The sequence below is a fragment of the Rhodamnia argentea genome, chromosome 5, assembly GCF_020921035.1.
Source record: "Rhodamnia argentea isolate NSW1041297 chromosome 5, ASM2092103v1, whole genome shotgun sequence".
NCBI classification, from domain to species: domain Eukaryota; kingdom Viridiplantae; phylum Streptophyta; class Magnoliopsida; order Myrtales; family Myrtaceae; genus Rhodamnia; species Rhodamnia argentea.
Window position 1 is genome coordinate 11,025,289 of NC_063154.1, and position 14,195 is coordinate 11,039,483.

General features: G+C 37.7%; 1 protein-coding gene and 1 long non-coding RNA gene across 3 annotated transcripts; both read right to left on the reverse strand.

The window, feature by feature from the left end:
* Positions 1 to 3,658: 3,658 nt before the first annotated feature.
* Positions 3,659 to 4,021, reverse strand: LOC115747491. Its single transcript, XR_004016131.2, has 2 exons — positions 3,933 to 4,021; positions 3,659 to 3,837 (listed from the first exon to the last, which is right to left on the reverse strand). It is a non-coding gene; the product is annotated as an uncharacterized LOC115747491 (long non-coding RNA).
* A 3,608-nt stretch (positions 4,022 to 7,629) lies between these two features.
* On the reverse strand, positions 7,630 to 12,392 carry LOC115747490 (monosaccharide-sensing protein 2-like). 2 transcript variants are annotated; one of them, XM_048278794.1, is made up of 6 exons: positions 12,130 to 12,392; positions 11,766 to 11,943; positions 10,885 to 11,451; positions 9,527 to 10,464; positions 8,464 to 8,651; positions 7,630 to 8,322 (listed from the first exon to the last, which is right to left on the reverse strand). In XM_048278794.1, exons 2-6 carry the CDS (start codon positions 11,842 to 11,844, stop codon positions 7,878 to 7,880), a joined length of 2,217 nt encoding a protein of 738 aa, XP_048134751.1. In that variant the 5' UTR covers positions 11,845 to 11,943; positions 12,130 to 12,392; the 3' UTR covers positions 7,630 to 7,877. The 2 variants fall into 2 exon arrangements, with proteins under 2 accessions (XP_048134751.1, XP_030539534.2); XM_030683674.2 differs by having other exon boundaries at positions 11,766 to 12,011.
* Positions 12,393 to 14,195: the final 1,803 nt, after the last annotated feature.

Genomic DNA, 14,195 nt, shown 5'->3' on the forward strand with positions numbered 1-14,195 from the left:
CTTTTCGAATATCACCGTATCATTGCATACTATATTTTTCGAACATCACTTGTGGCACATCATATTTTGTCATGTCATTCCCACGTCATATAGAGATCCCTTTAGGTTCATTCATCTTAGGATAGTTAGTTTAATGCTTGAGTCATTCAATTAAAATTGCAAGTTGTTTAGGTTAATTAAAATTTTCGCATGCTATATGGTTCTTGCATGATTGCATATTTGCTCGTATGTCATCCACGGTATTCATGTCATGCATATTTAGAGTAGATTTTCTTGCATTCTAAATCATGTTTTACATTAATATTAAGTCATCTTGCGTCCTTTAATTGGTTAGTTAACTCTTGCATATAGGGTAACATGACATAATTTTGCATGTTTTGCGTTGCATTTTTGCATGAGCGCATCATTTGGTCATTTGGATAGAATTTATGGTTTCATGTCATTTGCATTTATACATTCATGCATACATTTTAGCAAGAGAAAACCCAAAAATCACTCCTTTTGATCATCAAGTGCAATCAATTCAAGTTGAGTTGCCAAGCTTAGCATTTTTCATGAAATTTAAGATATCGAAAATGTATTAATTTTTTTAATTAATGTAACCAAGTCTCGAAACTTAAAAATTTGGTTCGTAGAAATAAAGGACTTCTCCCTGTACTTTATTTAGGTTCCTAATCAACCTACCATAAAAATGATTAGTGGCGACTCTAAACTTTGAATCATTTTGAACAATAAACAAAATTGCGATTTGGTAGGGCTTGGGAGAGTCCATATTAGGTTAGTCATCTAATTAACCTGATAATCCATTAACTTAAGAATTATTTTTTTTATTTTTAGGTCACAACATTGTTGTTGTTTATATATATACATCGCAAATGTTGAAATTTGGACAAAGAGTGTGGATCCTAGGTGATGACAATGTATCCACACTAGCATATTGAAGGACTAAGGATACATTCATTTTTCTTAATTGATATGCAAAATTGGGTTCTGTTTTCTGTAAGTCTCATGAATTGGTTGAATCCAGATGGTTCTTATCGAAAGCTGTTTGGCCCCACTTGATAGGATTTGAATGGATCCTCCAACTCCTGAGTTGGAAATTTCTTAAGAATCCAACCAACCACGACCGCCTGGATTGCAAAATTGGACACACATTACGTATGTATATGTACGTATGTGTATGTGTTTTTGGTTGCAATACTTATACATCCCTATTTCATGTTTCATTGGAAGTTAACTGTTATCTTACCCCCTATTTATCTTGTCACATGCACAGTGCAATTTATTTCTTGGGATTGTCAAAGACAATAGCAAATCTCATGGGTCGCAAAGGAAGCAATGTGTCATATTTTAACACTAAACTTATTACTGTTCATAGGGCACGCATAACAACCATTCTATTTCTGAAATCAATTTCTAACCAAAAATAGTTTTTTCTACTTGTATTTCTGAATGAGTTTTTGAGTCGAAAAACGTGTTTGATAACGACATAAAATTTTTGTTCCTGAAATAGAAATTCATTTGATAACGAAATAAAATTTCTACTTCTAAAACAAAATTTTATTTGTTTTCTATTTCCAAAATTTTACTTCCAAGGACCTTTATTTGCAAAATTCACAATCTCCCAATTTGCATAAACATGAGCTTTTTTGTTACAGTAAGTTTCAATTGCAAAACCACTTGAAACATGAACTTCACTCTATTCGTATGACCAACATACAAAATAATTTGTTTTTCTAGATAATTAACCAACATCATACGAAAAAAAAAAAAACAAGCAAAGACGAAGTTTTGATAGAGTCCCAAGATTCATACCCTATTGGAAAACTCCTCCAAAAATTCTCTACATCCTGCAACAGCAATAGATTCAAACAAAAATAATCCACGATAAATCCTTGACTTAAAAACAAAAAACCAAATTGCTCGAAGCTAAGATTGCAACCAAGACCAATGCCATGCCTTGCGAGAGACACGACCACAAGTACCTATCGGGGAAATGTGCTTGAGCCTCAAGGAAACGAGGACGACGGGAGCTAAAATGGAGACAAAGAAGAGAGAGAGGATCAAAATCCTTAGGCACCGATGTAGCCTGAGGTGGTTTTGCAATTGAAACTTAATGGCATTGTACACTCACAGTACACAATGTCGTTATTTTCGTGCATAAAATTTGGATTTATACTATCTGAAATTCTACTCATGGCAAAAGAGGGATTCACTCACCTCATCTTAGAACAGAATATCAACACAAATAATATATGAGCTATAGACAAAATACTAATTCCTTTATTGAACCGGACCGAAATTGGCTGGGTGCAAGTCCACATCAACCCCTACTATAACGACCAAGAAATAAAGTGAATCTTCAAGTAGACAAATAAATGAATCACCAGACAAACCTAAATTCTACCTCAAGAATCACAAGAAACATTCCCTTTCCAAAAATCCATCCTGTTACATATCGCACATTGACTAAAAAAGACCAACATATGTACCAAGCAAGAATTGGGTAAGAAGACAGCTAAAAAGATCTGCATAGGAATAATTAAGACTAGAGTAAAATGGCCAGATTCACCACATATTTTACAAATCACCATAATATTAGCTCCAACTCCAAAAAATAGCACGTTTCAAAATTCCTATGTTAATATCAGCTAGTTCCAACTACAGAATGAATGCAATTTCAAATTCCTCATCCGAGACCATAATATCAGCTCCAACTCCAAAAAATAGCACGTTTCAAAATTCCTATGTTAATATCAGCTAGTTCCAATTACAAAATGAATGCAATTTCAAATTCCTCATCCGAGACCATAATATCAACTCCAACTCTAGCTTTGCTTGCAAAAGACATGCTCTCACATTTTGGAATTCTCCGTAGACTCCCTATTTTCTGTGGAGAAAGAAAATCAGCTCCAACTCCAAAAAAGTAGCTCCTCCGAAAGTTTCACAAGCTGTCTTAATAAAAGCATCTTCCAACAAAATAGAAAGACTAAGGGATGAATCACAATGATTTAGTAAAGAAATATATGAATACCTGGGAGCTAGATGAAAATGCGTTACATAATCCAGCCACCCACATCTCAAATGGACAAAAAAAAAAAAAATCCAAACCACACTAATTCAAGTTTGTAATTCCATGCCGTTACCCTTTTTCTGAAAAATGGAAAATTCATCAAGCTAACCAACTTTGAAAAAGTCCTTAAGCAAAAGAGTTATACCTACCCTACCACCAACTCTAGGGTCAATTTTTCTTTCTTATTTAAACAAGACATCCAACCATTCTGGTGGTTTTGGAATTACAAAATGTCAATGACAAACTCATTTTGGTGGCTCCAAAACACGCGGCAAGTAATGAGAAAAATCAATAAATTACAATGACAAACTCCAAAAAATTTTGCGAGCAGTAGAATCTAGCACAATCAACACTGAATTATGCAAAGGAACAATCGGACATTATCCAGCCACCCACATCTCCAATAGACAAAAAAGTCCAAACCACACTAATTCAGCAAGATCGAAGAGAAACCCGAACAGCCTCAGGTGAGAAGTGCATTTTAGCCAAAATGATTTTGACAATAAAACAACGAATCCACAGAAATGACAAGCTACTAAGAGGTGGGAGAGTGATTACCTTCTGTGAGATGACATGCGAAGAGAAGCACGAGATCGGAGAAAGAAGAACCCAAATGAGCCCGAGGCGAGAAGCCCTAATTGAGTTGACCTTGAATCGGAGCCAAAACCCAAGAATCGCGATTACCTTTTGCGAGGAGGACTTCCCGAAGATGTTATAAAACCCTAGAAATCGCGAGCTTCCTCGAATTGGACCCAAAACGTGAGCTGAAAAACCAAAATGGGGAGGAGACAAAGATGCGCGAGAGGATTCAATCCTTGAACTTGAATATGAAGTTGTATATTTGTAGGGAGAGCGAGACCTGGATGTTGAAGCTCAAAATACCCATTTCTCTTCAAAGAGAACGAAACACGGAGAGACAATGTATGAGGAGAAGAGGACTTGAGACAACTTATTTTTGTTTCACCGAAAAATAGAAAATTTTTGTTTCTGATTTGGGTTGCAAATCTATTTCTAAAATAAGTTTTGTTTCAGAAATAGAAAAATAGAAATACATTACCAAACAAGTTTCTGTTCAAAAATAAGTTTGGGATAGAAACTGAGAAATTGAATGGTTTTCATGCACCCCTAAGACATTTCTAGTTTTCCAAGTTCTTGTAACATTGATTGGCCATTTTGTGCTCTAATTCCTTTATTATTTCATTTTCTGATGGTTAATCACTTAAACATCGTGCCTAAAAAGTACTACTTTTTCCTATATTTATTGACATATCGAGCCTTCTTTTATTTCAGATAATTGAATGCACTCCATGTTCGATGCACTGTCGGAGTTCATCACATGAACGAAAATGAAAAGATTAACTAACTCTATCAGTTTCTCGTGTGGAGCTCATTTCAATTTAGAGTCTTACTTACGCGGGCAAAATATAACCGGTTACAACTCTTCAATTGTCTCTACACTCAACTTCATTTCCATAATTTTAGGCTCCATGATCGCTCTTTATGATTGCAAGTCAATCTTTTATAGAAGTAATTATAACTTGCAAATTTTAAAAAAATAAAAAAAAAAAAAAAATTTCTCTTTGGTTAATATAGTTTTCTATGTTCAATTTAAAATGACTTTTTTTCTTGGATGAGTTTTAGAGAATCGAACGCGTTTGATAACGCAAATTTCTGTTTCAAAAACTGTTTCTCTTCTAATTTTTTATTTAATTCAAATAACTATTTAATTACTTTGTAAAATTTATTCTAAATTGAAGACTAATTTTTAATGCAACTAAAATAATTTAAAATACATTATTTTTTTGCATGTATAAATGAAACACAAATTTTAATACATTACGTTTGAAGTTTGATTGAAGCATGGGAAAGTTCCCATATTAAGAACTTTTTTTTTAAATGTTGTGTTATCAAAATACATACAAACAAAATAATCAAATTATTACTAACAAAAAAAAAAAAAACAAATTATCCTCTTGATACGAAGTATTAGTTCTTCCTATCATTTCTATCCTAAATGTTTTTTCAAATGATAATTTTATATGAATCTAGGAAATTTAGGCCCAAATTTATGAAATGGGTCAAACTAGCCAATATTGCTATTCGATTTTAAGGTTTCCAATTTTTATTATTTTCAATTTTATATATCCTCATTTTTGATTATCAAAGTTATTTTTTAACCAACTTTTTTTTGTTCGGTTTCATGTAGTTTTCTACAACGGAGTCTAGATCAATTGTTGATCAGTCATCCTCGCACACCAATGATTGTGTTGTGGTGATTGATTATCATAGTCATCGACAAGCAATTCTGCTATGAACAATATTGTTGACAAAACATCCCCATGAGATTTTGATGATCCCAAAACTATCCTTGGTACCAATATCTCCATGATTAGTGTACATATGCCTACTGCAGGATCAAGACTGATTGTGATTAACAAGGACCCCTAAGAGTTCAACAAAGAGTAAGAGGACAAGTCTAATGTGATGATGATTTCACAAAGAGTAGAAAATATCATAGTCAATCTTTCTTCGAACGAGGGTATTTGGATGCTGATATACTCAAAATGATTATCATATAACATATCGAGAAGTCATTTCTCACGGATCAATCGTGGACATCATCAACAAACTAAGGATACCGAGCACGTGCGCATAATGAACATTAGATGATGCTGATATCAAGTCTCTACTGATGTCGCTAACGTGTTTGTGCGAAGATGACTGTGGAACAAAAAGGACATAGCCGTTAAAGGGGCCGAGAAATAACAGCGGAAGGACCGGGAAGGACAAAGCAGCTGACAACTTCCTAGTGAAATGGTAGAGAATCAAATTTAGAAATATTACTCTAAGATATATATTTTTTTTCCATTAGACATCATTTAAATATTTTCCTCAATTCTTTGTATCTTTAGGATTGGCCATATATCTCTTTTTGAATGTGCATATCATTGATTGATATTAGATCGTCATCCAATAAAGTTATAGGCTCATGCGCTCTTTCTCAGAACATAAAATATATAGAAGCCCAACAAATTTATTTTCTGCTTTATTCTCATCTCGAGCTATTACTTTTTTATCTAATAAAAAAAAGTTTATACAATAATGCTCCGACTTAGCATGATGGTACCAACTTTTAGTTTCCAACCAAAAAAGTGACACTCCTTGTATAAAAATTTTATTTCCTCAAGATAATGCACTTATCTTAGCTACCAACTATGTACAATTGTATAAATTTGATTAATCCCAATTATTAACTATGATTTCAAGAGAATAAAAATTTCTCCGTACATCGAATACAATCGGCTTGAAATCAGATTTTAACTCCTAAATTATATGAGTAATGTTAGATATACCAGCTAGAAGTGGCAAAATGGGTCTAGAACCCCTATTTTAACCCATATTAATAGTGGTGGGTCATAAATTGATTAGCTAAGATAACTATTTTAAGTGCTTTATAAATAGATTTTTTGAATATTTTGGAAAATTTGACTTTTTCAATAATATATATTTTTTTATATTTTTATTTCTTCCTCTTACCTCCACCACCATTGTCCGACGATGGCCATCGGTGAGCTCGAGCTCGCCGGAATCAGCCGTGTCTATGGTCTTTACCGGCGAGGAAGGAGGAAGATAAAAGAAAAAAAAAGAAAATGAATAATACAAAATTTTAAAAAAAAATTAAAAATTTATGAATGTAGGCACGGGCGCCATGAGGACTCGAGGCTTGGCCTCTATATTACCAGACTTGGCGTCCCGAGCATGGGCATTAGTAGCCCGGCGATACAAGTCACTATATTTGTATTATATGAAAATGAGTCAAAACGAGTTAAACGATTCAATTTGGATAGACATTTCCAACCTAGTACCAGCCCACCCACAACCGCACCAAGAACGGAGATACCAATCCTCCCCCATCATCTTCTCCGAGAGCTGTCATCTCTGCTACAAAGTCCGGCATGGTGTTGGGGAAGAACCCGTCGGCCATTTTCTTTAGACGGTCGTGTTGGGTCGCTCCGGCGACTTATTCTGTCGGCTCTCCCGTGGGTTTGACTTCACACTTCGCAGGACCGACGTGGTCAACGAGTACGGCCGTTTCTCAACTCCGAGGATGCTGCAAATGTTTACACGTGGACGGAACAGCATCATCTGCGTAGCAAGGCAACGTTTTAGACGGATCCCGTTTAATGGGCCTCAAAGATCTTCATTGTAGGCTACAGGGTCCGATGGCCCGTTCATTTCTCATTCACGATTGCTCGTGAATCGGCGGAGGTTCTTCTGCTCTCTGTTTTCTTTGATCAGCTGTCAAAATACCAAGCACTAATCTTGAGCGACTACCGAAGCTGAGGTATTAATCTTCATGTAGCAAACTCCTCTACTAATGCACTTCGTTCTTCGAAGGATATGACGTCTGACGATTCCAGATAAGTAGCTGCGATCGGAATACCAACAAAGGAAGGACGAACGGCAGACGGGGACCGCCTTGACCCGATGAGAATAGTCCAGTGCAGCTCAAACAAGTGAAGCATATCATCTGAAGCCAGAATTAGCAGAGACTCCCCTTCCAACTTTGAATAAGCCTCCTTAGAAGTCCAAAACTGTGCCATATACAAAAAGGTAAATCCAGATGTAACAAATGAATAGAAGTCGGAACAAGTTACAAATTGCAGTCCTCAAAGAAGTCACTTTCCCGGCTTTCTCAACCGAAAAATAAGGGAAGGAGGAGGGCAACACCAAGAAAAATGAAAGGACAACCACCCAAAACTGGAAAACTCAAGCAACTCTCTATCCGACGTCAACCATGCAATTAGTTGTTCTTTGCGGCCACGGCCTGCTTCGCCCCAACGGAGAAGAACTCAGTGATGACCTCAAGGGGCATCCCCTTCGTTTCGGGGACTTTCACGAAGACAAAACCCCACGATATAAGGCACACAACTGCATACATGCCAAACACGCCGGCGAGGCCCACAGACTTGAGCATCACGGGCAGTGAGTACGTGATGAGGATGTCACCGATCCAGAAGGTGAGCGCGCATATGGCGATGCAGAGCCCGCGGACCCGGGTGGGGAAGATCTCGGCGCAGAGTATGTTGGGGATCGGCCCGAATCCCATCACGAAGAAGCAGAAGTAGAGCACGACGCTGATGGTAGAGATCACCGCATGAACAACAGAACCCATAGTTATGACGCTGCCCATGACTAGGATGATGAGGGACACTATCAAGATCGGGATAGTACCAAGCAGCAGGCTCCTGTGAGGATATAAAGCACACAATGGAGGTGACAACCAAAACAGATTAAACAAGCAACAAGAAATATATCAAGTATATGGCTTAATTTTAAGTTTATACTAGAAAATGGAATGATAGGACGCATAGCTCTGGATCATGTACCTTCTACCAGCAATGTCCATGAGCCTCATGGCGACGGCAATCGAGGGAAGCATCAACAAGGTCGTCAAGGCACTAATGAGAAGAGATGCAGAAGCTGAACTAATACCCATATTCGAAAGTAGAACTCCAACTCCCGCTTGCTCAAGAATTTGGGGAGTGTAGTAGAGAACCCCATTTATTCCAGAGAACTGCTTGAATGAGAATCACGAGTAAGTTCAAAGGGACAAAAAAATGAAGCAAAGGTTTGTGTGAAAATAGTAATAATGCAAGATTGGCCATTCACCCGGAGTGCTTATATTACTGGGAAACTTTCCAAGAAGACAATTAGCCTTGATTACTATACTACTAAGAGTCTAATCTAACATGCTGCAATCAAGCTCAAGAATGTCAAAAAATTCAAGAGAAGTGCCGCCAATATCAGGTTTTTCATGTAGAGGAGGAAAGCATCCATTTTTGTGGAGAGTATCTAACTGTAAAGAAAAGCAATAAATTGCCCTAGAGTGCCAAATAATAACCATATCATGCAACATTGCTCAAGCAAAGGAGACTCTAGGACCAAAAGAATTTCAACGGCTGTCTGGACCATCAATCCTGTTAAAACATAAACTAAACAAACATGCAGGTACCGCCACCTTCTTAACATTGACCTCTCGAAATCTAAGGAAAAAACAGTGATAAAGTCACGCATCAAGCACTGGTGTGCCAGGATTAAAGCCACTAATTGAGAAGAAAAGATACATTTAATCACGACCACAATATCCTTACTACCCGTATAGGTTGGTATGAGTGTATGACATCATTAATTAAAGTCCAGACAATACCCTACAAGCTCAAGAATGACAGCCGGGGTTAGCGTTCATGCTGTTTTGGGTGATCTTCTAGATATAGCATCGGCATCTTTACCAAGTGGAAGCCAAGACATGTTATATCTAAAAACCAGAGAAAATAACTAACGGCAAGGTGAAATTTAGTTTCCTCGTGGAAGAAGTAGATCATTGAAGTGACATATGGAAAGAAAATAGTTTTTCAATGAAATCTCAAACTATCAGCTACTGTACTTCACCTGCTGAAGAATTTGAATCCCCACACCAACAACCAAAGCATGCTTGACTCCTGGTTCAAAAAGATCCTTCCAACTTGGCCCCTTCATGGCGGTTTCGGCTGGATGAACCATAGCTGGACCAATCGGATGCTGCTCCAAGAGCTCCTTGGAATACAAAGCTGGTTGACTCACCAGAGCGGCGGTTTGGGTGAATTCTCCATGCATCCCCTCACCCCCGGGAATCGAAACTATAGAACCTCGCCGTGACCCTGGAACCGCTTCTGGGTGCAAATATATTCTTTTGAACTCCCCTTCCTTCTTTCCATCCGGGCCTTCTTTATCAGACCATTTCCACGCCAGTTGCCATCCGCTGCCAATGCCTGTGCTCCCAGCCGCTTCTCCGGCTCCTTGCACAAGACTACCATGTCTCATGCTAAAAGCACTTCCATGGGCAGGCTGGACCAGGTCCCGATCCAAGCTTGTGGCTTGCCGTGAAATCAATGGACTCTGCAGATTGTCGTCTGAATCACCGGCGCCTGCATCGGATTGGTACTCCTCGCCCTCCCTGGCTACACTCTCCACATCCCATTCCTCGTTCCTCGGTTGATTACCACCGACACTGAACATGCTGCCAAAGTGAGGAAAAAGCATGCTACGCATGCTTCCTCCCTCAGGGAGCTTCTCGTGCACGCTACCAAAGAGGGTCACAAGAGGGTCTATGAGAGGCACGTTCTGGCTTGCCATGCTTCCGTGCTGAGACACAAGACCTACAGCACTCTGCCCAGAGATGGGTCTGGCAACCCACGAAAGACCCTGTTCGGTGCCATATAACTTGATCTGGTCTTTTTCATTGGATATATCATGGTCATCCATGTGATCATTGACCGGGCCAATTATGTACTCCTCGAAGGATGCTTCACCCCCTACCACTAATCCCTCCACCAGCAAAGCCATCTCACCTGTTCATCTGAAATTTATCAGCTCTTCATTTTCATCTGTTGTGGTTAAGACTAAGCTTCGAGTAATGCAAAAGCAAAGTTTTTGAGTTGATTTATTATAGATATCATAGCTAGTTTCAGCACAGGATGCTACCGCCCTACACAGCATATGACGCTTAACTTTTGAATCTCAATAGGTATATCAGAATCAAGGAAACACATTCCAAAATTATAAATAGCAGGCATTGAGGAAAAGTTCCCATTCCACTTGACTCCCGCTAATAGTCCAGTGACTATTGTGCAACAATGTATTGCAAGACACTTCTTGCAAACATAATTCCACCGTACAAGCAGATTGCGGATCCTATAAAAAGAAGATCGACCAGCGAGAATAAATTTCATTCAGGGAATATTGGCATGACAAGTAGTCAGACAACTAACCAGATACATCTTCTCTGCCACATAGCATCTGCAAGACTTTCTTAGCCTCATGCATCCGCCCTTTACTCACAAGCCACCGTGGAGACTCAGGCAAGAAAAATATCATCAACACAAAATAAACGAGGGAGGGAACCGACAGAACTCCAAGCATCAATCTCCAACTCGGAGACTCCATCAAAGACATCCCAAAAACCATGCAATACGACAGAAACATCCCAGCAGAACCGGTAAATTGTGGCAGCGTGTTCAGCGTACCCCTTATCTCTGGTGGGGCCGTCTCAGATATGTAAAGTGGAACAAGAGTTACACCCAAGCCAACACCAAGTCCATCTAAAAACCTTGCAAGGAGTAGCACATAAACATTGGGGGACCACAGCATAACAAGACCACTGACAAAATAAAACACTGACGAAATAATTAGCATAGGACGGCGACCAAGCCAGTCTGCTATCGCTCCGGAGCAAGTAGTAACCAAAGTGGCACCAATAAGTGACATGGCCACGATTAGCCCTTCTAAAGCCGGTTCACTTTCTAAATTAAAGTCCCTCTTTATGTACAAAACAGCACCTGATTCAGAAACAGAAAAAGGAAACTAATGTCAAGGTTCTATTGATTCTCTTGCTTTTGAAAGATGATCATATCAGTTTATAGATTGGGATTGCAGGGGAGAATTTCTCAAAACAAAGCAAGAGTTTTTGAAGCACGACAATAAGCAGTTACAGTAGATAAGAATCACTCTGAAATCTAAAAAGACTCGCAAGTCACAATCACAACACCTGTAGAAAGAAAGATAAAAAGGGCGTGGAACTTCAAGAACTTTGTACTAGAACTCATGAAGCTACATGAAGACAGAAGAGGTACCAAGAAAAGAGCAAAATTACCAGCAATAGTTGCATTGTCCCATCCTTGAAGCAAATTACCAACGGCAGCAGCAAGAGCAACCCACACAGCTCCACCCATTACTGAGCTAAACCGGCAACCCCCCACAAAATCACGCAAGCCACTGGAATTTGCAGATCAAGAATCGATTCGCAATCACCCCCTTCAACCAAACAACCCCTTGCAAAAGGGTATGACAGAATTCACTATATCAGGCAACATAGGTTAAGACCCATCCAACCAAATTTCTGCAAAAACCAAAGGAAATCTTGAAAAACGAAAAAGCTGCGACGTCGGCAGCAGAAATCAGGCGAACCCAGGTGTCCTGGTCCTGTGTGCGAACAAACACAGTGGTCTTTGTGTTACCTCAGGAAAGGTAAAGAAGGTCGGAGTGCTTGATTGCTTGATGTGACCCCCTCCTCAGACCCAAAAAAATAATAATAATAGAAAACAGCTCCTTATGGCATTTGCATCTTGCACTATCGCTTGGCGTTAAAAGGTTGGCTTTTGCGGTGATCAGATATTTTAATGGACACCCAAAAGAAAGATATTTAAAAATTGCAAATAGGAAGAAGGGAACAAAAAGGCGGTAAGGAGGCCATTCGCTGGAAATAAAAGCAAAAGGAGAGAGAGAGGCCAAACATCTGCAACAGAGGGCAGCAACCCCGTGAAGAAGACACCTATCTCCTTTGGCTCTTTCACTGCATCGCACGTCATCTTTGTCAGATTGTACAGCAGTTTATGCAATGTCATACGCTGCTGTTGCTTCCCGCTCACACGCTTCGCACTTCCCCATCCCAGAGAAGAAGAACAACGTTAAAATTTGCAACTTTAAGGAAACTGAGCAGTTCTTGGAATAATTTAAGCTGCAGCGAGGCGTGGAAATAAGACAGAAAATCTTTTTTTTGGTAAATTAGTTGGAGCAGATGATTAAAGCGCAGAAGGGTCCATGATAGAAGTAATATACATCACTCGCGGGTGAATTTTAAAATGGTTCGTTGTTTATTTTAATCCTGGAATCTTCAGCAAAGTCAGTCCAAAACAGCAATGGTTATTGCCGTCTTCCATCCCGCGTAACATAATCTAAAATTAATTGCTACATGATTTAGAAATTTCAGTCTTTAGAGACCCAATTCAAGATGTGCACAGGCAAACAGATCTGGGTCTTGAATGAGCTTGTCTTCTTCAACATCAATGCACACTTATCACCAAAACGACAAGGACTATAAACACCAACAAAAGTCTTTTAAAACAAGATTTTCTTGATGAGTGTGTCCTGGAAATACCTATTACATATATGGATAAAGAAAATTTCTCATTTTCAAAGCGCGATTTTTTTCTTGTTATACAATATACGCAATCAGTATATTGAAAAAGTAAATATTTTCTTATTGTATATGATTAACCAATGTCCTGAAGGTACTCGTTGATAAGACCCTCTAATAAACACACATCAGATAAAAAAAAGGTCCAATAATATGTTTACTTCATGGAAAGCAATAAGACGGCAATGGAATAATCATCCATTGGAGTAAAATAAAGTAGGAATATGAATGAAATAACTATTGTTTACTTTGGTTTACAAAATGAAATGGCTATTTCAACAACATAATCTTGTTTGGTTTATAACTATACCACGAAAAATAAGCTTTACATAGAACAGAACTTTCATAATACCCGTTAATGATACATAATTGAAGCATAATTTCTTTTTTTATGATATTTAAAAAAAATCATAGATGAAAAGATGTTACAATTTGCATATAACTATTAATTTTTAATTAGTAAAAGATAATTTTTTAAAATATTATAAGAAAAAGAAACACGACTAACTAAAATGGACAAAGGCCTCAATGACAAAAAGGGCAATTACGAAAATTTGTTACTAATTGTGTTTTTTTAAACGGTTAATTAATGCAAGAAATGATTGATTACTAAAAATTTGCAAATATCACATTGAATTCGATTAATCAGTTTTTTTCATGAGCTGATGTAATCATTTGCCTTTACAATTTTCTTAAAGTTTTATTAATCAATCATTTTTCCTAAATCTATTGACCCTTTAAATATAGATAAAGAGTAATCAATTTGTATAATTCGTACTTTTTGTTATCGAGGCCTTTCCCTTTTTGTTTAATTTATTTATGTTTATCTTTTCCTTAAAGTACATAAATTTTGTTTAATTAAAGTGGCTGTAGTCATGGAATTACAGTTCTTTTAATTTGCTAATATTAATTTCTTATAATTAATAGTACTAGTTAATTTAGTTTCTTCCTCTTTTATAGTTTCTTATGTTTTACAACAATTAAATGTAAAAATGAGATTTCGTTAAAATAGTGACATGAAAATGTACTTTTACCCTTTAAAAGTCATGCATGCTGATAGGAAATAACAAAATAAATTTGGGGAGTATTAAGTAACATTTGAGAGTT

What these genes read in the sequence shown, in the direction of transcription:
- LOC115747490 (XM_048278794.1), bottom strand. Translation starts at nt 11,844, where the DNA reads ATGGGTGGAGCTGTGTGGGTTGCTCTTGCTGCTGCCGTTGGTAATTTG. An exon ending in GGATTCAAATTCTTCAGCAG is followed by an intron (nt 8,652 to 9,526) that starts GTGAAGTACAGT and finishes TCATTCAAGCAG; the next exon opens with TTCTCTGGAATAAATGGGGT. An exon ending in ATGGACATTGCTGGTAGAAG is followed by an intron (nt 8,323 to 8,463) that starts GTACATGATCCA and finishes ATATCCTCACAG; the next exon opens with GAGCCTGCTGCTTGGTACTA.